Raw genomic sequence first — 26,081 nt, forward strand, 5'->3', positions numbered from 1 at the left:
ATCAGTCTGACCCTGTGCCTCATGGGAACAGTCCAACCCGAACTGCCAAGCCATGTCTTCCCTGGACCGGAAACAAGCTTCCGAGGACCGGTTTCTGGCATTCCAGCCGTCTTCAGCCCGGCTTGCTTGAATCCAGTGGCAAAGATAGCAAGGGACTCACGTCTGAGCATGCCCTGCCACACTTATGGCGGCCACAAGCGGTACAAAAGGGGGTGGTGATGGACGGAGCATCTGAATCAATCAAACACTCACATCCAGTCAAAAGATCTGGGTTTAATCCATCACCGTTCTTTAGCCCACTCTGCCACGCCAGTTCTGACATGGCTATATGCAAATCAGTCTGACCCTGTGCCTCATGGGAACAGTCCAGCCCGAACTGCCAAGCCATGTCTTCCCTGGACTGGAAACAAGCTTCCGAGGACCGGTTTCTGGCATTACAGCCGTCTTCAGCCTGGCTTGCTTGAATCCAGTGAGAAAGTGAGCAAGGGACTCACGTCTGAGCATACCCTGCCACACTTATGGCGGCCAAAAGCTGTACAAAAGGAGGTGGTGATGGACGGAGCATCTGAATCAATCAAACACTCACACCCAGTCAAAAGATCGGGGTCTAATCCATCACCGTTCTTTAGCCCACTCTGCCACCCCAGTTCAGACATGGCTATATGCAAATCAGTTTGACCCTGTGCCTCATGGGAACAGTCCAGCTCGAACTGCCAAGCCATGTCTTCCCTGGACCAGAAACAAGCTCCGAGGACCGGTTTCTGGCATTCCAGCCGTCTTTAGTCCAGCTTGCTTGAATCCAGTGGCAAAGTGAGCAAGGGACTCACGTCTGAGCATACCCTGCCACACTTATGGCAGCCAAAAGCGGTACAAAAGGGGCTGGTGATGGACGGAGCATCTGAATCAATCAAACACTCACACCCAGTCAAAAGATCTGGGTTTAATCCATCACCGTTCTTTAGCCCACTCTGCCACTCCAGTTCAGACATGGCTATATGCAAATCAGTCTGACCCTGTGCCTCATGGGAACAGTCCAGCCCGAACTGCCAAGGCCTGTCTTCCCTGGACTAGAAACAAGCTTCCGAGGACCGGTTTCTGGCATTCCAGCCGTCTTCAGCCCGGCTTTCTTGAATCCAGTGGCAAAGTGAGCAAGGGACTCACGTCTGAGCATACCCTGCCACACCTATGGCAGCCAAAAGTGGTACAAAAGGGGGTGGTGATGGACGGAGCATCTGAATCAATCAAACACTCACACCCAGTCAAAAGATCTGGGTTTAATCCATCACCGTTCTTTAGCCCACTCTGCCACCCCAGTTCAGACATGGCTATATGCAAATCAGTCTGACCCTGTCCCTCATGGGAACAGTCCAGCCCGAACTGCCAAGCCATGTCTTCCCTGGACCGGAAACAAGCGTCCGAGGACCGGTTTCTGGCATTCCAGCCATCTTCAGTCCGGCTTGCTTGAATCCAGTGGCAAAGTGAGCAAGGGACTCATGTCTGAGCATACCCTGCCACACTTATGGCGGCCAAAAGCGGTACAAAAGGGGGTGGTGATGGACGGAGCATCTGAATCAATCAAACACTCACACCCAGTCAAAAGATCTGGGTATATCCATCGCTATATGCAAATCAGTCTGACCCTGTGCCTCATGGGAATAGTCCACTTTGTTCGCCCTAAGTTGGCAGGGTATGCTCAGACGTGAGGGGGTTTTATAGGAAGCCCTCACTCACCAACCTGGTTGGTGACATGCTTCATCATCGGGCCCACCAGGAGAAGCCGAGTGCCTCCCTGGTGTGCTACAACGCTAGATTACTGCGGAGCTGGATTTTGTGACAGTGGTGTGAAAAGTGATGTTAAAAATGTCTAATGCTGTACCAATCACAATGATTTATTTACTGGTCAGTTTAGACATGGTTAAAAAAGGATATGTGTGAAAAACTACCACAAATTATGATGGGAGTTTCCACTTAAAGTGGGGTCAATATGTTTCTGCCCTTTCTAAGTGTAAGAATTACGTGGGCATTCGTCAGGACCGTGTAGCGTGTACCTTGGCGGTATGGGGTCGCTAAGGCCCACCCTGACCAAAGGACATGAAAGTTAAAAACTTTTTTATGTGTGAAAAAGTGCAAAACAGAACACAAACCACAAGTTGTGGGATTTACTTCCACTCAGAGGAACCTGTGTAGTTTGTGTAGTAAAAGATCCACGCCCCATGGGTCTCGAGAGGGGGGTGGAGGCGAAAATGGCACACCGCCCGCAACGCCTAGCACCCTCGTGGCACCTAGCTACTCCTGCTCCTGCTCCACGGGGTCCGGAGCATGAGTAGCTAGGTGCCACGAGGGTGCTAGGCGTTGCGGGCGGTGTGCCATTTTCGCCTCAACCCCCCTCCCGAGACCCATGGGGCGTGGATCTTTTACTACACAAACTACACAGGTTCCTCTGAGTGGAGGTAAATCCCACAACTTGTGGTTTGTGTTCTGTTTTGCACTTTTTCACACATAAAACAGTTTTTAACTTTCACGTCCTTTGGTCATTGTGGGCCTTAGCGCGCCCATACCACCAAGGTACACGCTACACGGTCCTGACGAATGACCACGTAATTCTTACACTTAGAAAGGGCAGAAACATGTTGACCCCACTTTAAGTGGAAACTCCCATCATAATTTGTGGTAGCTTTTCCACACATATCCTTTTTTAACCATGTCTAAACTGACCAGTAAATAAATCATTGTGATTGGTACAGCATTAGACATTTTTAACATCACTTTTCACACCACTGTCACAAAATCTAGCTCCGCAGTAATCTGGCGTTGTAGCACATCAGGGAGGTACTCGGCTTCTCCTGGTGGGCCCGATGATGAAGCATGTCACCAACCAGATTTGGTGAGTGAGGGCTTGCTATAAAACCCCCTAAGGTTTCCAATGTATTAATAATAGGGGTTTTTTCACAGTCCTTTTCACAGTCTTTGCCGCTGTGTCTTTACATAGACACCTGTGCATAAGAACTGGTCAGAGCAGGCGTTAGTTTTTGGCGATAGCGGGAATAGTTCCATCGCTATGCCTGCCTTGCTAATAGGCGATAGCGATGTTAGCGACTGCTTTCAGTCGCTAACAGGTTTGGTATGCCCACTTTGCATGTCATTAGCGATAAATATCACTGACATGCAAAGCGGGACCCAAACCGCTCGCTATTGCCTAAAGCTGTCGCTAACTGCTGTTAGCGACAGTTTGCTAATAGAGCGATCGAATTATCGGCGCTTAGTGGCCGAAAACGGCCGCTAAAGCGGCGATAATTGCCTATCGCCCTGCTTGGTAATATGCCCCCCAGTGTAATATGGGTTTCTGTTCAAATGTCAATAAGATGTGAATTTTGTTGTTTTAATGTAATGTTCAAGTGTTTTTTATATATGTATGTATATATTTATGTGTAAAGGAATTTTCTTACTTTTTTGTATGTTATCGTGGGCCACTTTCTTCTGTTGATTTGTTGTATAATGTATGTCTTTATAAATGGGGTGTAATATATGTATTTTGTAATGTCTGGTTTTGTCTGTGATTATTGCAGCACTGACAAAGTTCCCCTTTGCCACAACTGGGACCGAATTTTGTTGGCTGTGTGCCGGTTTTTAAAGATTATCTGAATGAAAAGAAGCACTTTTTTGGACTAATTGATTCCATGTCTAATTTCAACGAGTGCACCTTCTATGAAAACAGGTTAATTTGAGGTTTACTTGTTTTTCACCTTGACAAGAATTGTGGTTGCTGCTTGAAAAGGGTTTCACCCCACTCGACTAGTAACTCAATGTCCTACAACTGTGATTGAAATGTTCAAATATATGACTCTAACCCTCAGGTCAAGATTACGGTCCATCCGAGTAAGTGCAGTAAAGACAGGAGTCTGTACCTAGTTTACACAGTGCAGATACCATCCTTCTTTTCCTGAGCTATCACATGTGACATCAATCACTCCAGTTGCTGCCTTGATAACAAGAAGTGGTAAGTTCCCCAAAAATTCAAGGTGTAGTCAAGCATATTACTGAAAGGGCCCCCAAGACACAGCAACTATCACCTGGCTTCAGCCATTTTTAGCACTCCTCTAACCATAAGAAGGGTCACCTTCTATGGTCAAATTACTGCTGGATAGACCGAGGGGCCTGCCTAAGCTGTTCAGAGACAGCATTGCAATTTGACCAAAGGCAAGATGCCCAAAACTAATTCTCATCTCAGAAAGGGTGTGTAAATAATGCATTACCCTAATAATTGAAGCTGTTTATAGAGAGAAGTACATTACATAAGGACAGCCTGTTCTTTCAATAATGTATTGGGAGGAGTGATAGAAGAGAGGTCTGAGAGTCGCGCCCAATCACTGACCAGCGGAAAATAAGGAGACTGCCACATCAGCGTATGTATCCTCATGAGATGCTCAGGCAGGACCTCCCCTCCATACAACTTTAGAAATACAATGCCCAGATAATCAGATGTGGAGAAGGCCTGAAGAACTGCTCAGACCCTGCTCTTCTGCACCCTTGCTCCAACACCATGGGGGTGTTCCTCACCGCTGTCATGTTTCTTGCTTCTGTGATCACTGAAGGTGAGACATCAGAAGCGTCTCAATATTTTTAGTTCCCCTTCGTAGAAGTCAGGATCACATAGTCCAAAACACAAACTTTAAAGACTACTGCCAGAAAACAACTCTGACTAGGGCTACAAGAAAAGGCAAAACAGTACATGTATCAGAGTGCCAAAAAACCCGACCGGTGAAGCATATGCCAACTCATCCTAGCAACACTCGAGAAATGGGCAGGAGGCCGTTTCCCTGTGTATGTTTGACGATGAGAATGCCCTGAGAATAAGTTCAATTAGTGGTAAATAATGGGTTGGAGCAGTTTCATGTACAAAGTATTTCTTATAGACTACATGGCTTCAGTGAGGGTAGAGGCAAATGATGGGGTAAGTACAAAAACAGTATTTCAACTAACTAATTGCTTTCCAACTTTTAACACTGATGTTTTTTAAAATACATTTACTTCTAATAATCATGCATCTGAACTAATTGACCATTTTTCATGTTTGCTGATTTCTTTTACCTAATTACGGAAATAAATTATTTTCTCTGCTTGTTTATATCTAAAAAATGGCAAAAATTGAAACTAGGCTTATAACATGCTAGCTTTAAGGTCTTCCAGTGGGTGAGCAGTTTCACTGGATGGAAAATATGGGACATTTACACCCGATTGTCAGACTGAAGCCTACAGTCGTTATTCAAAGGTTTTTTCCATCACTTTAGACATTATTAATATTTCACCTTTCCTATGTCAGGTGTTCATCCATGCCCAACTATATTGTACCTCTTTTGCAGTGTCAGTCTATTTGTTATCACGCTGTCTGGGCTTTTAGCGCTTAACAAAAGAACTGAAAATAAACAATAAATGAATACATAATGCAGTGTAAATGGCTACGTAATTAAAGCAAACCCCTTACGGTTATTTGTGTGCAATTGTACATAACAGGACAAAAGAATACAAGTTAATTTTTTTGCACAGGACCAAACAAAATTGTTGATCAATTCATGTAAAATGGTAAAAAATGAATGCAGGTGAAATTTTTTGCAAATTAAAAAACATTGAATATGTAGTCTAATCAGGGGCTAATTATCAGGCTTGGGCAGAGTGAAGCTCCAGGTAGTGTCAAAAAATATTTTCCAAGCTATGCAGAGTTCCCCAAGCAGCAGAGTGCATTACCTCGCACTGATTTTTAGCATGTGTTTGTCCCACGCTGTTAAATTTCGAATGGCATCACGTGTAGCGCAAAAGGGTGCTGCTTCTTTCTGTAGCTCTAGTAGAAGGTCTACTCAAGGGGCAGCTTCCTCAACGCAAACGGAAGTTTTCTCAACGCGAGCTTGAGAAAACTTGCTGGGACGCGGTCTAGCGTTGGATTTTCCTTGCTCACCAAATTACCGCTGGTGAGTGAGAAAAAAACTCGGCTCTATGTACACACTGCGAACAGAGCAGAGTTCAATGCTCAGGCCTTCAAATCAGATTGAAAGAGGATATATTTTATAGCTTAAACCTGGATTGTCAGTCTGAAATTTGCACAGTAAATCTAGATGACAATGAGATCCAAAGCAAACAGGATGAGGTAATGACCTTCACTCTAATCTGAAAGTGACTGTAGAAAGTGGGTGCTCATTGTCAGAAGGCGATTGTAGAATGTGGGTGCGCATAGTATGAATGTGATTGTAGGGTGTTGGTGCTCATAGTCAGAAGGACATTGTAGAATGTGAATGGGCCCTCTGAAAAGATCTGCACCAGCTCTCAGTACCACTAAGGGCCTGCTCATGAGTTTAGGTGCTATTTAACACACTTGATGTATAGCAATACCACGGGGGCACTCTGTTTATCACCTGGGATAGTTGGTGGGGAATAACATATGGGTTTCGGTGTTTTTACTCTCCAAAATCCGCATGATACAGTAACAATGTTATACTTTTCTCCCCGTTAAATTTTGGCACGTGTGACCAGTTGAAGATGTGATAAAGGTTGGGGTATTTAACACATTCGATAATTGTCAGGTGTGTTTGATAACTACCAATTTGTGATTACAACCCATGTGTGAACAGGATTTACGCGCTGGTCGGAATATAATGAGAACCATTATCAGCCGTTGGGTCCCTATAAAATCCGAAATATGATGAAATGAAACATTTAATGTACCTCTTGTCATCAGTGCTAAGACCAGTCCATAATATACTTAGTAACTTCCAGGCAAGTAGTATACTTTGTTAATCATGACAACTGATACATCCACCAAAGTGGGTTTGTAGCAGGGAGGAGCACCTTCCCCAACAGCAGAGAGGACTTTCACTTTCTGGATACAGCCCCTATTTCAGACCTCCAATCATTGGTGGTGTCGATAAACTTTGAGAAGCCCTTCAAAACTATTAGCTGGACATCCCTGTTTGTGCTGTTTTGGAGAAGAAGCTATGAAGTGGAATTATCCGGCAAGGGAGGGACAAATTATCCAGCAGGGTTGAGTAAATTATGCAGCAAGTATAGGCAAATTATGTGGCGCAATGCAGCACATGTTGTACTAAAACCTGGTAGCACTCTCTGGGCATTGGTTGCACCTCATTAGTACCAGTTTGACAACAAAATATATTAAGAAGCAACAGAAAGGTGACCAGTCCAGCTTTGCAAAAAGCCTTCCACTGTGAGTCAACATGTCATCCCATTTTTAGTAACTTTTGAACCATTTGAGCTAGAAACAAATCTTTTTTTATGAAAATCTGCAGAATATGCGGCAGATGAATGATTTTGTAGCAAATGCAGAAAATCAATAAGCATGTGAAAAGTGCCTCAGCCGCACAATTACATAATTCCTGTAGCAATCGTACGATGACAGTATGTGCGAATACATATAATTGAAGTTGTCGGAAATTGGGCTATTAGTTGTGTGGCCATTACAAGTAATAGGTCCACAATTGTCCTAACCTCATTGTATCACTTGACTCTCACAGGGTAGCGAAGCAGAGCAGTTTAAGGCCCACTGTATGCTAGTAAGCATCAATCACAGGCACACAGTAATAACACTGAATAAATCATTGTTCACTCAGTACTTTTTCTTTAGAAAAAGGAGAAGCACAATTATTACACACACACACACACACTACTAAATGCTACGCAGTAAATTACAAATGTGTAAAGTGGCAGATGGAACATACAATAGATTACATTGTGTAACCACTGGTGACCTCCAAGAGGGGTCGCCCAAACATACCAAGTGAGTTGTATCATACCTTTAGCAGCGATCATTGTCAATATTGCAGTGATCAACAAAGCATTATGCATCATTATAGTAAACCTATAAAATATGTGTGATCATTATGGTGAACCAATAACCAATAAAAACGGAAAACAGAGAGCCTTATTTAAAATGCATGATAGCATCTAAATGATACACAAGTACTTCTCAGCTTCTCAGGATAACATTGTTGGCCAGAGTGTGCGAGGAGCCAAGGAAGAATTAGCAAAACCAGCAAATAGAAAGAAGTACCAAGTAAAAAACAAACATTTGCAATGCAAAAGGTCTCGGGGTTGTGAGAGCTTGAGCAATTGGCATTGTAAATGACAATGCTTTTTTTTTATGTCTTTTAAAACTTGCAGGCGGTGCGTAAAAACACACTTTGTACTTCTAGTTGTTGCTCACAAGAAGCAACACTGACAGTAACTGCACCTCTTTTACTGCCAGCCTTACTTCTCATAAGCAAAGACTAAAACTAGCACACGCTAACCAAATGAAAGTAAGGGACTGAGTGATGATGAAGCCAACCAGTAGTAAACAATGGGTGGGCTGTCAGCCCACCTAATGCTAATAAAATGTATATGCATAGGCCATGGATGGGTAGATTCTGAGAAGCCTGCATCATCATGGCAGTCAGTACAACCCTAGTCCAAGGTAGAAAGAACATTTGGAAACAGGCTTTCAAATCTTCATAGAAAAAAATGTAGCAAGCAATGAGCAAAGGTTGAGTAAAATCACAACACAGGAAACATTTAATTTAGACTTTATCACTCTCACTTAGCAATATATATGGCAAACCTAAATCCTCACATTCACATGTATGATTATTACTTATCAAATCTGGTACAAGAGCAGCACTTCAAGCATGAAATTGATGATACGAAAACCAACAACTGGAATGAAATATATTAGGTCAAAGAGTACCAAATGAACACCAAGACAAATTAGGACACACATGATTCCATTCCTCACAAAAATCAGGAGGTAAAAAGGCCAATTCATGTTTTGTGTTGCAAAAATGCATTCCAATCGCCCATACAGTTTTACCTAACTAAAGACGGTGTATTCAAATGCAATTTTGTAAACAAAGTCTATGTTTCAATCCGTTTACAGTGGGTAGATACCAAAATTATGAGTTGTGTGAGGAATTTTCAACTCCTCTCGGAGTGTGAAATAGCAAAGCCAATCGCAGTGTGGTGAGGCCATTCTTTATTGAAAAAAATAATAATAATAAATAGAGATGAAAATGGTCGGAATTGAGAAAACCAGCTTGTAGGGGCGGGGACGACACAGAGGGGCCATTACTCAATTAACCAGATCCAGTGAGGTGACCGCCACCCGCAAGGCCAGCACTCACTGGAAGTGTGCTTGTGATAATAGGGTCATCAAATAAAACGCACTTAGTGAGAAAACTGAGAACCCGATGTGCTATGGAGGTTAGAGCCCTAAATGAATCAGATCCAGGTGACTTAGGAGGGCGAAGATGGTCAGGCCTTATATAACCAGCTCCCACGTAACCAATCAGTGCTGGGGGGTGGTGGAAGTGATATGAAATGTAACAAGGCTGAGTTGCACTTGGTTTTTAAAACATCCTATGAATAGAACTTCAAACAGAAGTTCTATTCAGAAATGTTACATTGGTTAAAAAGAAAAAACTGCAAGAGGCTTTCACGACTACTGCACCGGAGCTGCCTCACTGTTTGCTGCAGTAACTACTTCATACAAAAGTCCTTCACATAAAGAGAGGCTTCAATTCTGACCCGCAAGACTAGTCTAGTACCCCTCCTCCCCATTCCCGCAGTCACCAATTGTATGACTGTAATGGCCAACTTAGAAGGACAGCCTCCAGGCAAACTTACAGATTAAATAAAATTAATTTTTGGACATACACGACCAAGCAAATGAAGATTACCCCAAGACCTCTGTAGCTCTAGAAAAATCAGGTCAGGGAGTGTCTCTGTGTGTGTTTTTTTAAAGTAGGTGGCTGTGGCAAACCATGGCATTATAAATTGTGCGATAAATCACCTGTCTCTGCCGCCAGCTCCTCAGGTTTACGGTTAGGGCATTGTAAACCAGCAGCAGAGCCCTCTGTCTCTATCCACCTGGCTCCGCTGGGAGGCAGCCTCAAGCTGGAGCCCTGTTACTTATTGAAAGGGAGTGGGAGGGAGATCAGATAGAGTGGGGTGGAGGAGCAGGGAAAAGCTACGAGAATGAAAGCAAAACCAGGGCGGCCCTTGTGAAAATGGCAACACTAATAGAAATATCTCTAACCAGGCGGGCAACTAGAGCCAAATTTCGGGGGGGGGCTGGAAAATATTTTGGTGGGAGGGCTAATTTTTCCACCACGGACAGCGTGGCTGTAAGAAGGGGCAAACACACAACAAAAGCCTCATTTACAAGTAAATAGACCTGTTAAGTACTCGGGTGCAGCTGCAATTTGATGCGTGCCAGCCCGCGAAGCTGTCTCCCCCGGGCTGACACACACGACGGGGGCTGAAGCCCTGTGAGCCCAATGGGTGTTGCGCGCCTGTCTCTAACCCGTAGTTCTCTGCAGAGACTAAAGCCAGTCCACGTCGGGGACAGACAGCTTCGAGGAGCAGGGACAGACACCAGTGCCCCCTGCTCTGAGTTAGCCTGCAGCACAATCCTCCCTCTTGTCCACCTGGCTCTGCTGTGAGGTTGTGAGGCAGGTGAGGCTGGAACCCGCTGACTGGTTGGGAGGGGGAGGGAGAGTAGAGAAAGTGGAATGGAGAAGCTGGTAAAATACACAACAATGTAAGCAAAACCAGTGCAGCACTTGTGAAATGGGCGCATCACTGATAACTTATGCTCACAAATATTAAAAAATACACAACAAGCAAAGCAAAACCAGCACAGCGTTCTGACAACGGGTGCAGCGCTGATAATTTATGCTAAAAAATATAAAAAAAATACACAGCAATGAAAGCAAAAGCTGTGCAGCGTTCGTGAAATGGCACGGTGCTGATAAAGTATGCTCACAAATATTACAAAAAAATACACAACAATGAAAGCAAAACCAGCGCAGCTCTGGCGAAACGGGTGCAGCACTGATAATGTATGGTTACTATTATAAAAAAACAAGCAGGGTGTAGTGCGGCAGGCACCTTCCAAATGCCTCTGATGATTAGTAGGAAATAAATACTGTGTGTTAGCTAGGAAGTGAAAAGTGTGCCTGTAACAGCAGTTATGAGAAACTCATTTAAGAAAATAGTGCTCACAGACCGTAACCGAAACATACTGAATAACAACACAAGTAAAAGTGCCAGTCCTCATGGGAGGTTATAAAAGCAGAAAAGGTGGTACAAAGGAGGGACTACTAAGCCTGTTCATGAATCAAAAGCAACCATTTTGAATGGACAGTTACAGGAGCCAATTGAAAAGATCAGCAGAAAATGGGTGGAGGTTCAAGTCCATACCTGAATACAGCATGTCTCGAAAAGACAGCACAAAAACTGCCTAGCCAAGACCTTAAAAGTGCAAAAGTAATGCATATCCCCAATTCCTATCAATATCTTGCCTGATTAAAAAGCCTGTTACTCACAATAGAGTTTATTAAACATCATTGCTTTGCAGTTTAATATTGAATAAAAGGTTCCACTGATTGCACTAACATTTTAAAGTGCAATATAGCTTGTGAGTGATGTTCAAGTGTTGGAATGTTCACAGGAAATGTGTAGTCATTAGCTGGAGTGCGCAAATACACAAGGGTAATTAAACAGTCAACAAATAGAAAGCAGTATCTAGAGAAATAAGTGTGTTAGTTGTGCATTTCCCAAGACCCTGCCAGCCCCTTGCTAGCAATGAATTCATTGGTTAAAAAAAGAAAGTACTCAGCGGGTGCCAAGTCCCCATTGCCTTCCAATGTTTTGCATTATTATTAAAACCTGTTGCTCATACTGGCGTGTATTAAACATCATTACCACGATATAGTATTGATTTAAAGGTTTCCCAAATTGCACTGACAGTTTAAAGCACATGGTAACGCATAAGTGATGTTTGAGTTCTTGTCTTTTCTTAGGCAGGGTGAATTCATTAGCCGGAGTCTGCAAAGACACAAGCGTAAGTAAACCGAGTCGACAAATAGAAAGCAATATCAAGACTGACAAGTGGATTTGTTGTGCATTCCCCCAGTGCCTTTCAGTCCCTTCTTGGCAGTGAGTTCATTGGTAAAAGAGTACACAGACATGGAGGGGTTTAGTGCAGCTGGTACCATCCTCAGCTCCTGAAATCAGGGCAATTTGACTTAGCGACAGAGGCGGTCCTAACAGCCTGATTCATCAAAGACCCGTTTTGCGAGTCCATAATAGCGATTCATAAGGAATCGCTATTACAGACTCGGAAAACGGTATTCATGTAGGAATCGCAAAAAGAATTGCGATTCTTACACATTCCTTAATTGCGATTAGCAAATTGCTAATCGCAAATAAGGAATAACCCCCCATTCATTCCTATGGGCAAAAAGGCCCATAGGAATGAATGGGGAGTATTCCTTATTTGCGAATAGCAATTAGCTAATTCCAAATAAGATAGCGATTTAAAGGGTGCCAAAGGACACCCTGTAGCACCCCTTAAATGCAAATTGAAACAGGTGTTGCGCACACACATGTCCAAAGGAGCTTAAATACCAAAATGCCTGGGGGTGGTCCCAATCCCCCCCACTCTTCCCAGGAGACTGCCACATCCACGAGGCTCTGTAAAATAGATTTGTGGGGGTGCACGAGCCCCCCTACATCCCTGGGGACCACCACCTCCACAGGGCACAACATATTGAGATACGGACCCCCAAACCGCGGGGACCACCACCTCCCCGGGGTGTAGAAAATGAAGGAGGGAGAACACGCCCCCCTCGTGGAGCCTCTGATGGCCCTTGGGACCGCCACACCCCAGTACGGCTCCTGTAGTATCCCAGGGTCCCCACACCAAGGACACTGCTGTTTGTCCCGGGTGTGGGACAAACAGCATTTTAAAATATTATGAATTTTTTCCAAAGGGGATGGGGGGCACGTGGCCCGATAGGGGGGCCAAGTGCCCCCCTCCCCTTTGGAAAAAATGTATAATAATTTAAATAAAAGTGAAGGCCAGCCCCAGGGTATGGGGTCCCCGGGGCCATAATTGGCCTGAGAAGGGGGACCCCCCTCCAAAGAAATACATTTTTAAAATAAGAAGAAAGAAGAAAAGACTGGCCATGCCCCAGGGCATAATTGGCCTTTGAAAAAATAAAATAAAAGGGAAATATGCCCTGGGGGATTGGGTTACCAGGGCCCAAGAAATGTAAGAGAAGGGGGGCCACCCAGCCCCCCTTGTAAAAAATAATATTAACAAAAGCTGGCTTCTAGCCGGAGGCTACGCCCCCTTTTACCACCACACTGCAAACGCACCCCCTGGCAGGTGGTTAGTTAGGGCAATAATTCCCCTTGTATACTGATGGTCCCCGGGGGCCAACTAGCTCACCAGGTACCTCCAGTTTGTGCCACAGAGCTGCGTTGCAGAGAGGTGGTCTGAGGCCATGCCCCTTTTCACACCTTTGTGCATTGCTGCTCTGTGGTGCTTACTGGAAGTACATGGTTGGCTAGCTGGACCCAGGGACCCTCAGGATTGAAGGGGACTTAATTCCCAAACTTACAATGCACCAGGGGCGTGTTTGCACAGTGGTGCAGCGAGGTGGCGGGGCCTGCTTCAACAAGTGTGCAAATGCACCCCCTGGCGCGTTTTAAGTTGGGGGATTAAGTTCCCTACAATCCTGAGGGTCCCAGGGGGCCAACTAGTCCACTAGGAAACTCCAGTAGGTGCCACAGAGCTGCGTTGCAGAGTGGAGGTCTGAGGCCACACCCCTTTTTACACCTCTGTGCAACACAGCTCTGTGGTGCTTACTGGCGGTACCTGATGGACTGGTTGGCCCCCAGGGACCCTCAGGGTGGAAGGGGACTTAATCCTCCAACTTACAATGTCCCAGGGGGCACGTTTTCACAGTGGTGCAGTGAGGGCGCTGCGCCTGGAACAACAAGTGTGCAAACTCACCCCCTGGTGCATTCTAATTTGGGGAATTTAGTCCCCTTCAATCCTGAGGTCCCCTGGGGTCCAACTAGCCCACCAATCAATCAATCAATCAATCAATCATATCATTTGTAAAAGCACACTACTCACCCGTGAGGGTCTCAAGGCGCTGGGGTGAGGAATGCTGCTACTGCTCGAAAAGCCCCCCTGGTGCACTGTAAATTAGGCGATTTAGTCCCCTTCAATCCTGAGGGTCCCTGGGGGCCAATCAACCCACCAAGTACTTCCAGTAAGCGCCACAGTGCTGCGTTGCAGAGCGGTGGCCCAAGGTCATGCCCTTTTTTACACCTGTCTGCAACACAGCTCTTTGGCACTTACAGGAGGTACCTGGCCCGCGCCCAGCGCCCGGACCCCTGGCCCCCGCAGACACCAGCCCACCCGCCGGACCTACAACGCCACCGATCTCAACGCACTCAACACCGGCCGGATCCCGGGATGCTTCCGAGCCGTCCCAAGACGCTCCCACGGACCCTTCAGCTGCCACTCCTGCAAGTTCTCCTGCATCCGGACCTGCACCGCACCCGCCCCCACCAAGCCGAGAACCAGCAGCAACAACCTGAAGTGCATCCTACTCAACACCCGCTCCGTCCACAGACACGCCGTGGAGCTCTGGAACCTCCTCGACACAACATCACCAGACGTCGCCTTCCTCACGGAAACCTGGATGAACGCCTCCTCATCGCCCGACATCGCCATCCCAGACGGTTACAAGATCACCAGGAGGGACCGCGGCAACCAGACCGGAGGAGGCATCGCCATCATCCACAGGAACACCATCCGCATCACGTCCAACTCCGACGACACCCTCACAACCGCCGAACATCTGCGCTTCCAGATCCACACCGACCCCAAGACCACCCTCAGAGACACCCTCATCTACAGACCCCCGGGACCACGCACACAATTCAGCGAAGACATCGCCGACTTCATCAGCCCGCACGCCCTCCCCTCCGCTGACTACATCCTCCTCGGGGACCTCAACTTCCACCTGGAGAACAACAACGACCGCAACACCGCCACCCTGCTGGACAACCTCGCCACCCTCGGCCTCAAGCAGCTGGTGACCACCCCCACCCACTATGCCAGACACACACTCGACCCCGTCTTCTCCTCCAGCAAGGACATCACCTTCAGCCACGCCACCGGACTCCACTGGACGGACCACAGTTGCGTCCACTTCAACTACAGAAAGAACACGATCCACCACCACCAGAAACAGGTTGCACACAGAAGCTGGAACAAGATCGCAGCCGACCAGCTCGCCGCATCCTTAAGCCAGGACCCCCCCCCCGCCAGCTCAGCTAACCCCAGCCAGGCCGCCAACAACCTCACGAAGTGGATCAGCAACTGCGCAGACGACCTCGCCGCACTGAGGACCCCGCCCAGCAGACCGGGAAGTAAAAAAGCACCATGGTTCACCGACAAACTCAAGAGCTCCAAGAAAAACTGCCGAACCCTCGAGAGAGCCTGGCGCAGAGACCCTACACCAGACAACATGACCACCCTCAAGCTCGCCACTCGAAAACACCACCAACTGATCCACACCACCAAGACAACCGCATTCAAGGAATGAATGGACAACAACGCCCACAACAGTAAGGAACTCTTCAACATCCTCAAAGAGCTCTCCAACCCCAGCGCCGGAAACAACGACATCATCCCATCACAAAACCTCTGCAACTCCCTCGCCGCCTACTTCCACAACAAGATCGCCGACATACACAACAGCTTCAGCACACAGCCAACGCACCCCACGACAGCACCGGCACCCCCCACCACCACCCTCCGCGCCTGGACCCCGATCAACATCGAGGAAACCCTTTGCACGATGAACTCCATCCACTCCAGATCTCCAACCGACCCCTGCCCTCACCACATCTTCAACAAGGCCGACTCCGTCATCGCGCCCCACCTACGGGATATCATCAACACCTCCATCGACACCGTTACCTTCCCGGAGAGCTGGAAGCATGCCGAACTCAGCGTTCTACTGAAGAAACCATCAGCGGACCCCACCGAACTCAAAAACTACCGCCCCATCTCGCTCCTCCGGTTCCCGGCCATAGTCATCGAGAAGACCATCAACAAGCAGCTGGCCGCCTTTCTCGAGACGAATGGATCCCTCGACCACTCGCAGTCTGGCTTCCGGTCCAACCACAGCACCGAGACCGCCCTCATCGCAGCCAACGATGACATCCGAGCCCTGCTCGACAATGGGGAAACAGCGGCCCTCATCCTCCTGGACCTCTCCGCGGCATTCAACACTGTCTGCCACCGCACCCTAGTGCAGCGCATCAGCAACGTCGGAATCCAAGTGAAGGCACTAGAATGGATCATCTCCTTCCTCGCCGGAAGGACACAGAGAGTCCATCTCCCCCCGTTCAGATCAGAAGCCACCGAAGGCTCCTCGCTCAGCCCCACCCTCTTCAATGTCTACATGAGCCCCCTCGCGGCCATCGCACGCCAACACAACCTCAACATCATCTCTTACGCCAACGACACCCAGCTGATCCTCTCCCTCACCAACGACCCCGCCACCGCCAGAGCCAACCTACACGAAGGGATGAAAGATGTAGCCGAGTGGATGATGAACAGCCGCCTGAAACTGAACTCAGACAAGACGGAAGTCCTCATCCTGGGATCTTCACCATCCGCCTGGGACGACTCCTGGTGGCCCCCTGCCCTGGGCAGGGCACCCAAACGAACAGACCACGCACGCAACCTGGGCTTCATCCTGGACTCCTCCCTCTCCATGACCAGACAAGTCAATGCCGTCTCCTCGTCGTGCTTCAACATCCTGCGCATGCTACGTAAGATCTTCCGGTGGATCCCCACCGAGACCAGGAAGACGGTCACCCAGGCCCTCGTCACCAGCCGACTGGACTATGGCAACTCCTTCTATGCCGGAACCACTGCCAAACTCCAGAAAAGACTGCAGCGAATCCAGAACGCCTCAGCAAGACTCGTCCTGGACATCCCCCGACACAGCCACATCTCCGGACACCTGAGAGACCTGCACTGGCTCCTGGTCAACAAGAGAATCACGTTCCGACTCCTCACCCACGCACACAAAGCCCTACACAACCAAGGCCCAAGATACCTCAACAACCGCCTCAACTTCTACACTCCCACCCGCCAGCTTCGATCAATCAACCACGCCCGCGCCGCCGTCCCCCGCATCTGAAGAGCCACCACAGGAGGAAGGTCCTTCTCCTACCTAGCCGCCAAGACGTGGTACTCCCTCCCAACCCACCTCCGCCTGACCCAAGAACACCTCGCCTTCAGGAAGCAGCTCAAGACCTGGCTGTTCGAGCAGTAGCGGACCTCCCCTCCCCTAGCGCCTTGAGACCCTTCGGGTGAGTAGCGCGCTTTATAAATGCCTTGATTGATTGATTGATTGATTGGCCTGGTGGGCTAGTTGGTCCACAGGGACCCTCAGGATTGAAGGGGACTTGATCCCCAAACTTACAGCATGCCATGGGGACAAGGGGGTGAGCCCTGACCCAAGCAAATGTGAAACCGTTCCCCCTGGCACGTTGTAAATTGGGGGATTTAGTCCCCTTCAATCCTGAGGGTCCCTGGGGTCAACTAGCCCACCAAGTACCTCCAGTAAGTGCCACAGAGAGGTGGTCCGAGGCCATGCCCCTTTTTACCACTCTGCAAACACGCCTTCTGATGCACTGCTGGGGGGGCAATTAGGTCCTCTTGTGTCCTGAGGTCCTCAGGATATAAGTGCACTTCATCCTACGAGCAGCAGTGCGCCACAATCTGTGTTTGCATCATGCTGTAAAAAGGTGCGTGACCTCGGAACACCTATCTGCAATGCAGCTCTGTGCTGCTTACTGGCGGTACCTGGTGGGCTAATTGGCCCCAATGGACTCTCAGAATTCAAGGGGATTTAATAGGGATGTTATAGTTAGAAATTTGCATTTAAAAAACCTTTGAAATTCACAGAAAAAATCATAGGTTTCAGGGATGTTATAGTTAGAAATTAGCATTTAAAAAACCTTTGAAATTCACTGAACAAAACATAGGTTTCAGTCACACTATAGTTAGCATTAAAAAAAACCTAGAAATTCACTGAAAAAAAACATAGGTTACAGGGACGTTATAGTTAGTTGGACATTTCACTCGCACAAAACCAGAGGAATTCCAGCGTTATAGTCAGTTTAGCTAACTATAACTCACGCCCCTGCAATGCACTGCTGATGATGTCACATATTACATCATTCATGACATGGTCAGTGACAACACTTTTTACATCTCAAATGATAGCACTGATGACATCACTGATGACAACATCCATGTGAAAATCTGATGCACCGCCTCACACCCAAATATACAATCTTTGATACACCCACTCTGAAATACAGACTACGATTTTCGAAACCATCAACACAACAATACCAGTTACTACATACGCACTCACTGATTCCTAGGTCTACATACTACTCATTCACCCATACAATCACTCATACAATCACTCATAAATGCAGTCACTCATCAATACAACACTATCATATGCACTCACACACCTATACAGATAGTAATACACCACCACTCATCCAGAGTTACTAACACTCCTAGTCAGTCATGCAAAGAATCAATCACACTTCCATTTGCTCACCTATACAGCTATACACACACCACATCACTTATTCAAACAGAAACAAACGTATACTACTCTCATTATACAATCACTGATACAAGTACACACTCATCCATACAGCCACTCTCACTATCACTCACTCTCACGTATAGTCATGTATATACTCCAACACTCACATATACTGCCTTTCACATATGTAGTTACTCACACATATACGACTGAGACATCCGTTCACTCAGCAACACAGCCATGTGAACACTCTTTCACCCATACAGCCCTTCATGAACACACTCTTGAACACATACACCCAGTGATTCACCTACTCACACATCTATGCACAAAGTAATACACTCCCACCCACCCATACAAACACTCAGGCACTCATACAGAAAAATACTCAGGCAAATAATCAATAACCCATATAAACACTCATGTAGCTATTTACCAACACATGCAGCAGCTTTCAAAACAACAGACACACTGATGCAGACATTCACACAGTTTAGTCACTAACCCATGCATTCAGAGAGACACATTTAAACTCTCACTTATACAGTCACGCACCTACTAAATCCTCCATCCAGACACTTATACATCCACTCAAGTTTCAAATAATCTCTATTCGGATTTCATTATTCGAAGAAAACCATAAAAGTACAAAATTCCACATGATTCCATTTAAAAACAATTAAAACAGAAGTTGTACGTTATATTCATTAAAAGATATCACAAACATTGATTAATTAAGATTCGGGCGATGATTTACACAGAATTTTAAAAAGCAGGCAATGGATTTAGCATATAGTTCATTCTCTAGCATCTGAACAGCTAGAAATGCTGGACGACAAGATCGGAGTCCTAGTTGTCTCAATAGTGGAAGAATCCATTGTCTACGTGGAGCCTCATAAAAATTACAAAACAGGAGGACGTGAATTGTACATCCACTCATTCTTCAGTACACCTTGGCATATGTATAAAACATATTTAAATTTTATAGAAACACTGTCACTGGATGATGTCATCAGTGATGTTATTTGAGATGTCATCAGTAATGTCACTGACCATGAATGATGTAATATGTGAAGTCATCAGCAGTGCATTGCGGGGGAGCGAGTTATAGGTAACTGAACTAACTATAACACTGACATTTCTTTGGTTTTGTACGAGTGAAATATCCAACTAATTATAATGTCCCTGTAACCTATGTTTTTTTCAGTGAATTTCTAGTGTTTTGTAAATGTTAATTTCTAACTATAACATGCCTGAAACCTATGGTTTTTTCAGAGAATTATATATATATATATATATATATATATATCAATCACGACCTACGAGCAGTTGCCAGTAGGTAGTTATTGTTAGGACCTAATTTGCAGAGGAAAAGCATTTTGTCGCTCTTTGAGGAGTCTTCCTACATTTTTCAAAACTAGTTTGCAATCATTTCAGATGCTGTCTGGATAGGTTTGGGGTGAATCATCAAGCGGGGATGAGTAAAATTGGCAGGTCCCAAAACGCTTTTTCCCCAATGTGATTTCCCATAGGTATTTTAGACACAACTACAGCCCGAACTGCTGAATAGAAGAACATCAAATTTGGCAGAAAGCTAAATCTTCGTTTAGTAAGAGTGCATTTAGCATTTTGGTATAAATCTGTTCGGATGTTTGGAGTTATTAAAGAAAAAAGGTTTATGTATATGTGGAGACGCCGATCCACCATTGTGGATCCACAGATCAATGAGCCAGCAGCAATGCTGTGATTGGCTGGCGCAACCTGAGAGAAAGGTTGCGGCCAGTATTTTGACAATCAGGACATGGTTCCTGGGGGAGGAATTAAAGTGTAAATAGTCATGTGAAACACCTTTTAAATCACGCCGAGCACACCTGGGCGCTTGTGTTCCTGTCCATGATCAAGGCAACAACCTGAAATGTTGGCCAAAAAGGAAACAGGCGCTTTGAAAAGACTCTTGATATAAAGCAACTTTCAAGGTTTTGGGCCTCACATCGTTTTTATTGCCAGTGTGGTGTTTGTGGGCTGCTCCGTGCCCAAACAGTGAGGCTGCCCTGAAGGGCCTGGGGCTCCGGAAACGGGGGAATGCTGTTGCTTCTTCATGATGTTAATTGAGGAGCCTGGTTCACTCGCGCCTTCCAATCCACTAAGGGATCAATCAATCAATCAATCAATCACATTTATAAAGCGCGCTACTCACCCGCTAGGGTCTCAAGGCGCTGGGAAGGGAGGGCGCTACTGCTCGAAAAGCCAGGTCTTGAGGAGCTTCCTGAAGGAGAGATGGTCCTGGGTGAGTCGCAGGTGGGTGGGGAGGGTGTTCCAAGTCTTTGCCGCCAGGTAGGAGAAGGATCTTCCTCCGGTGGTGGCTCTGCGGACCCGTGGGACGGTGGCGAGGGCGAGGCAGACGGAGCGGAGCTGGCGGGTTGGCGTGTAGAACGTGAGGCGTTTGTTGAGGTACTTGGGGCCTAAGTCATATTGAGCCTTGTGTGCGTGGGTGAGGAGTCTGAATGTGATCCTCTTGCTGACTGGGAGCCAGTGCAGGTCCCTCAGGTGGGCGGAGATGTGGCTGTGTCGGGGGATGTCCAGGACGAGTCGAGCTGAAGCATTCTGGATGCACTGGAGTCTTTTCTGATGTTTGGCTGTGGTTCACGCGTAGAGGGCGTTCCCGTAGTCCAGACGGCTGGTGACGAGGGCCTGAGTGACCGTTTTCCTGGTTCCAGCGGGGATCCAGCGGAAGATCTTACGGAGCATGTGGAGGGTGTTGAAGCAGGAGGAAGTAACATCGTTGACTTGTCTGGCCATCGTGAGGGAGGAGTCAAGGATGAAGCCCAGGTTGTGTGCGTGGTCCGTGGGCTTGGGTGGGGAGCCCAGGGCAGGGGGCCACCAGGAGTCATCTCAGGCGGAGGTGGACGGGCCGAGGATGAGGACCTCTGTCTTGTCTGAGTTCAGTTTCAGATGGTTGAGCTTCATCCAGTCCACGATGTCTTTCATGCCGTCCTGTAAGCTGGATTTGGCGGAGGTGGGGGCCTTGTTTATAAAGGGTCAGAGACCGATCAGAGCATCAGATGAGGAGAAAGGGATGACTACTTAGTAAATAGGAATGGCGCGTGGAAGGGATTTAAGGGGGGGATGATTTCCTGCTTTATCTTGGCTGAAAAATGCTGATTTTTCATGAGTCAAATACTTCAAGAACAGTCGGGACGTGGACTACACTCACCTGCCTGCTTTAAAAACGTTTCCATGAAAACATCAGTGCTTGTGCAACAGACATTACCACGGAGGTAAAAAAACATCTTTGGATTGCCAATTCATAATTGATGAACATGCACAATGCACTATGGGAACGGTGGTGCTGGTAAATGCAGCCACGTGATACACCTTTTAAATCACGCCCGAGCGCACCTGGGCGCTTGTTTTCCTGTCTGTGATCAAGGCAACAAGCTGAAACGATGGGCAAAAAGGAAACAGGCGCTTTGAAAAGACTCTTGAAATAAAGCAACTTTTAAGGTATTGTGCCTCACATCATTTTTTTTGCCAGTGTGGTGTTTGTGGGCTGCTCCGGGCCCATGTAGTGAGGCCGCCCTTTATTCCTCCTGCTCCTTATGCCACAGTTCGAACTGCATTCTGGGACTGGAAGTCCTACATCATTCCCATGTGGGGAGATTACGTGACTGAATGCCATGCTTTTAAAAGAACTGTGCTTTGGCGACTCACCAGCAGCCCACATGGTAATGATGTAAGACTTCCAGTCCCAGAATGCTGTGGGAAGATACTCATCTGAGTGTAATCCTGTAAAATAAAGAGGAAGGAAGATACTGGTACTCGTCGTGCTGGTTGGTTGTGGACAGCATGCCTTTGAAAAAGGGCGTAGCCCGAAATGCGTCAGGTGACACGGCAACCGCAAGTTCTTCCCTGGCTTTAAAAACCTCCTCTGAGTGCATCTCAATCGAGGGTCCCCTTTCTACTAATACAATACGGCCATAACCCAGGTCATGAGATGCACCACCGTGACGCTACGGATCCGCTGCAGTGCGAACTTTGGCATGAGGGGCAGGAGGAAAAAAGGGGGAGATTACGTGACTGGGTGCTGTGCTTTTAAAAGAACTGTGCTTAGGCGACTCATCAGCAGCCCACATGGGAATGATGTAGGACTTCCAGTCCCAGAATGCTGTGGGAAGATACTCACCTGAGTGTAATCCTGTAAAATAAAGAGGAGGGAAGATACTCGAACTCGTTGTGCTGGTTGGTTGTGGACAGCATACCTTTGAAAAAGGGCGTAGCCCGAAACCCTAAGTTCTTCCCTGGCTTTAAAAACCTCCTGTGAGTGCGTCTCAATCGAGGGTCCCCTTTCTTCTAATATATATATATTGTGATCAAGCTCCTTTATGGAGTGAAACGCGTCATGGGAGACATTTGTCTGAAAAATGCTTAATTAAAGAAAGAACACTGCTTGCACGAACCTTTTGTGTAGTGGCTCGTTATTGAACGAAGGACTCTTGGGAAGTGGTCCACACCTGCACAAATCTGCCTCGTAACTGGCGGTCAGGAACTGCATTTGGATACATTTATATATATATATATATTCACTGAAAAAACCATAGGTTATAGACCATATATAGTTAGGAATTAGCATTTAAAAAACCTTATTTTACTCACACAAAACCATTGAAATTCCATATATAGTTAGTTGCACTAACTATATATCGCGCACCCGCAATCCACTGCTGATGATGTCACATATTACATCATTCATGACATGGTCAGTGACATCACTGATGACATCACTGATGACATCTCAAATGACATCACTGATGACATCTCAAATGACATCACTGATAACATCATCCAGTGACTGTGTGTTTCTGTAAAGTTTAAATATGTTTGATATATTGAAGAATGAGTGGATGTATAAGTGTCTGGATGAAGGATTTAGTAGGTGCGTGACTGACTGTATGAGTGAGTGAATAAATGTGTCGTACTAAATGCATGGGTTAGTGACTAAACTGTCTGAATGTGTGCATCAGTATGTCTGTTGTGATGTAAACTGCTGCATGTGTTGATCATTAGCTATACGAGAGGCTATATGTGTTATTGATTGGTTGCCCAAGTATTTGTATGGGAGATTGAGTTTGTGTGGGGGTGGCTGGGAGGTGTGTGACTCTGTGCATAGATGTGTGAGCAGTTGATTCACTAGGTGTATGAGTTCAAGAGTGCATGTGGAAAAAGCTACATGGGCGGTTGACTGTGTGCATGAGTGTATTGATGAGTGAATGGATATCTCAATGCTACATGTCATAGTAAGTACATATGTAAAACACAGTACATGTGAGAGTTGGCATATATAAATAACTGTGCATGAGAGCCACTGAATGTGTGAGTGGCTGTATGGATCATTGTGAACTTGTATCAGGGATTGTATAAGAGAGTAAATATGTGTTAGTATATGTTTGAATAAGTAAGGTGTGTATAACTGTATAGTTGAGGAAATGGAGGTGAGATTGTTTCTTTGCATGACTGACTAGGTGTGTGAGTAACTCCATGGATGAGTGACAGTGTGTGAGTGTCTGTACACACTGAGTGTATCTAAGGTTATATTAGAGTCTGAAGAGGTTTATCGTATTAGCACAAGAATGATGTCAAATGAGATGTCATCAGTGATGTCATCAGTGATGTCATTTGAGATGTCATCAGTGATGTCATCAGTGATGTCACTGACCATGTCATGAATGATGTAATATGTGACATCATCAGCAGTGGATTGCGGGTGCGCGATATATAGTTAGTGCAACTAACTATATATGGAATTTCAATGGTTTTGTGTGAGTAAAATAAGGTTTTTTAAATGCTAATTCCTAACTATATATGGTCTATAACCTATGTTTTTTTCAGTGAATTTTCAAGGTTTTTTAAATGCTAATTCCTAACTATATATGGTCTCTAACCTATGGTTTTTTCAGTGAATTTCAATGGTTTTTTAATAGCAAATATCATAAGCTGTCGAATGTCAAGTACGTGGTAAGTAAAAACATTTTCGTGTTTATGCACACTGATCTGCTTTGAATGCTGCCCCCCCTCATTTCTATTAGGAGTACTCTCTCTTTGCAGATTGTGGTAAATAAATAAATAATACCTCTATTTTTGACTAGATATACAATAACAGATAGCTCAATAAATAAGAGTCAAGATTCGAGGTAGTAGGAGTTTGCAGGTTTAATACAGCATAAAGGACAGGAACAGGACAACCTGCACGGGAATAGGATGGCAGCGCTGCACGGGGCAGGGACAAAGGAATGGCAACTTTTAATAACAGTGCACAAGTATATATACTTAAACAAAATACATGGTGTTCAATACAATAGGCGTAACAGTGGGCAGGGCCTGTAGCAGTCGCGAAAGATAAGGCAGAAAGTAGGTGTAACAAGAGGCGTGAACAGGGCGTATTCATAGACATGTGATGTAAACGTAACGGAATATGTCACAAATGGGGCGGAAACATGGAGGGGGCTACCGAAGGAGCCGGGACCTCTAACCTAGTGGTGCGCGCAAGCTGGCAATGACGTGTTACTAGGGAGAAGCTGGGGGCTATGACTTCTGAGCGAGAAGGAGAGACGAAAGTCTGGAGAGTCAGAGCGACATGTACCTAAACACTATCTAGTATCTGATGTTTAGAGAACATGTTGATAGAATCCAAAAGTTATCAGGGTAAAGGCTAACAGACACTAAGACTGGTGCATGCATTATTCTACATGTAGTGTGTGTTGAGGAATATTAAATGACCATAAATACAGTATTTCTCTTACATGGAGACGTAAAAGCTAGACTGTGACGGAAACTATTGATGCGATTCAGTAGCTTAGGAATGCAGAGAAGGAGGGCTGGACTGATAACTAGAATCATAACATACTCTTGGCAGACTGGCAGGCAGAGCCAGGCCGAGCCGGGCACTGTGAGGCAGGAAGTAAGTGAAGGGTCAGGGATACAGGTGGGGGCTGTATCGCTTCTCGGAGAGGGTTCAGGAGACTGGAGCTGAATCTTAGTCCGGGCCCTTTTGAGGCCTAGAAACGGGGATTTTACAATGAAATAACGTGCACACTGAGAAACGTGGCAACGTAGCTTTACATAGGCCTAATACTCGTAGCTTTCACGAGAACTGGAAACTGGCATACTAGAGATGGACACAACTGTAATTGATCGTGGGGAATACATATGCATATTAATCATGCACATACAACATAAGATGGGGGACACGTAGGGACACAGAACATGGCAAAATTTTACTTTTCCACAAGATAGTGAAGGGTAGTTAACGCAGGCCTTTGCCCCCGTTGTAATCCGTCGTGCCTGCTTCTCTCTCCATTTGATTGATTGTTATCCAAGCATTTACTGTTTTAGAATTGGTTCTCTTTGGTTCATTCTCTATTTACAAACAAGCACAGAGTCGCAATACTCTGTTTAGTCTTTGCAGATAGTGAAAAATCGTGTAAAAAAACAAAAGGGACCGAGCAAAATCAGTAGGCCACTAATGGGATCTCTTTTTGACCTCGCTAAAATAGAAACATTAGGAACAACCCCTCATGAGAAATACGAAAC

The 26,081-nt window shown here is 46.1% G+C and overlaps 2 protein-coding genes across 3 annotated transcripts in view; one reads left to right on the forward strand and one right to left on the reverse strand.

Moving 5' to 3' along the window:
* The window catches only part of LOC144767710 (uncharacterized), a 277,762-nt gene that overhangs the window by 197,428 nt on the left and 54,253 nt on the right, over positions 1 to 26,081 (reverse strand). The gene's annotated exons all lie outside the window — the stretch shown is intronic.
* Positions 4,429 to 26,081, forward strand: part of LOC144767711 (protein RoBo-1-like) — a 183,284-nt gene continuing 161,631 nt past the window's right edge. For both annotated transcript variants that reach the window (XM_078651100.1, XM_078651101.1), the window contains exon 1: positions 4,429 to 4,592. In XM_078651100.1, coding sequence (XP_078507226.1) covers positions 4,541 to 4,592 — 52 coding nt within the window. In that variant the 5' untranslated portion in view covers positions 4,429 to 4,540. The remainder of the gene's footprint in view (positions 4,593 to 26,081) is intronic.

This window comes from Lissotriton helveticus, chromosome 7 (genome assembly GCF_964261635.1).
Source record: "Lissotriton helveticus chromosome 7, aLisHel1.1, whole genome shotgun sequence".
NCBI lineage: Eukaryota > Metazoa > Chordata > Amphibia > Caudata > Salamandridae > Lissotriton > Lissotriton helveticus.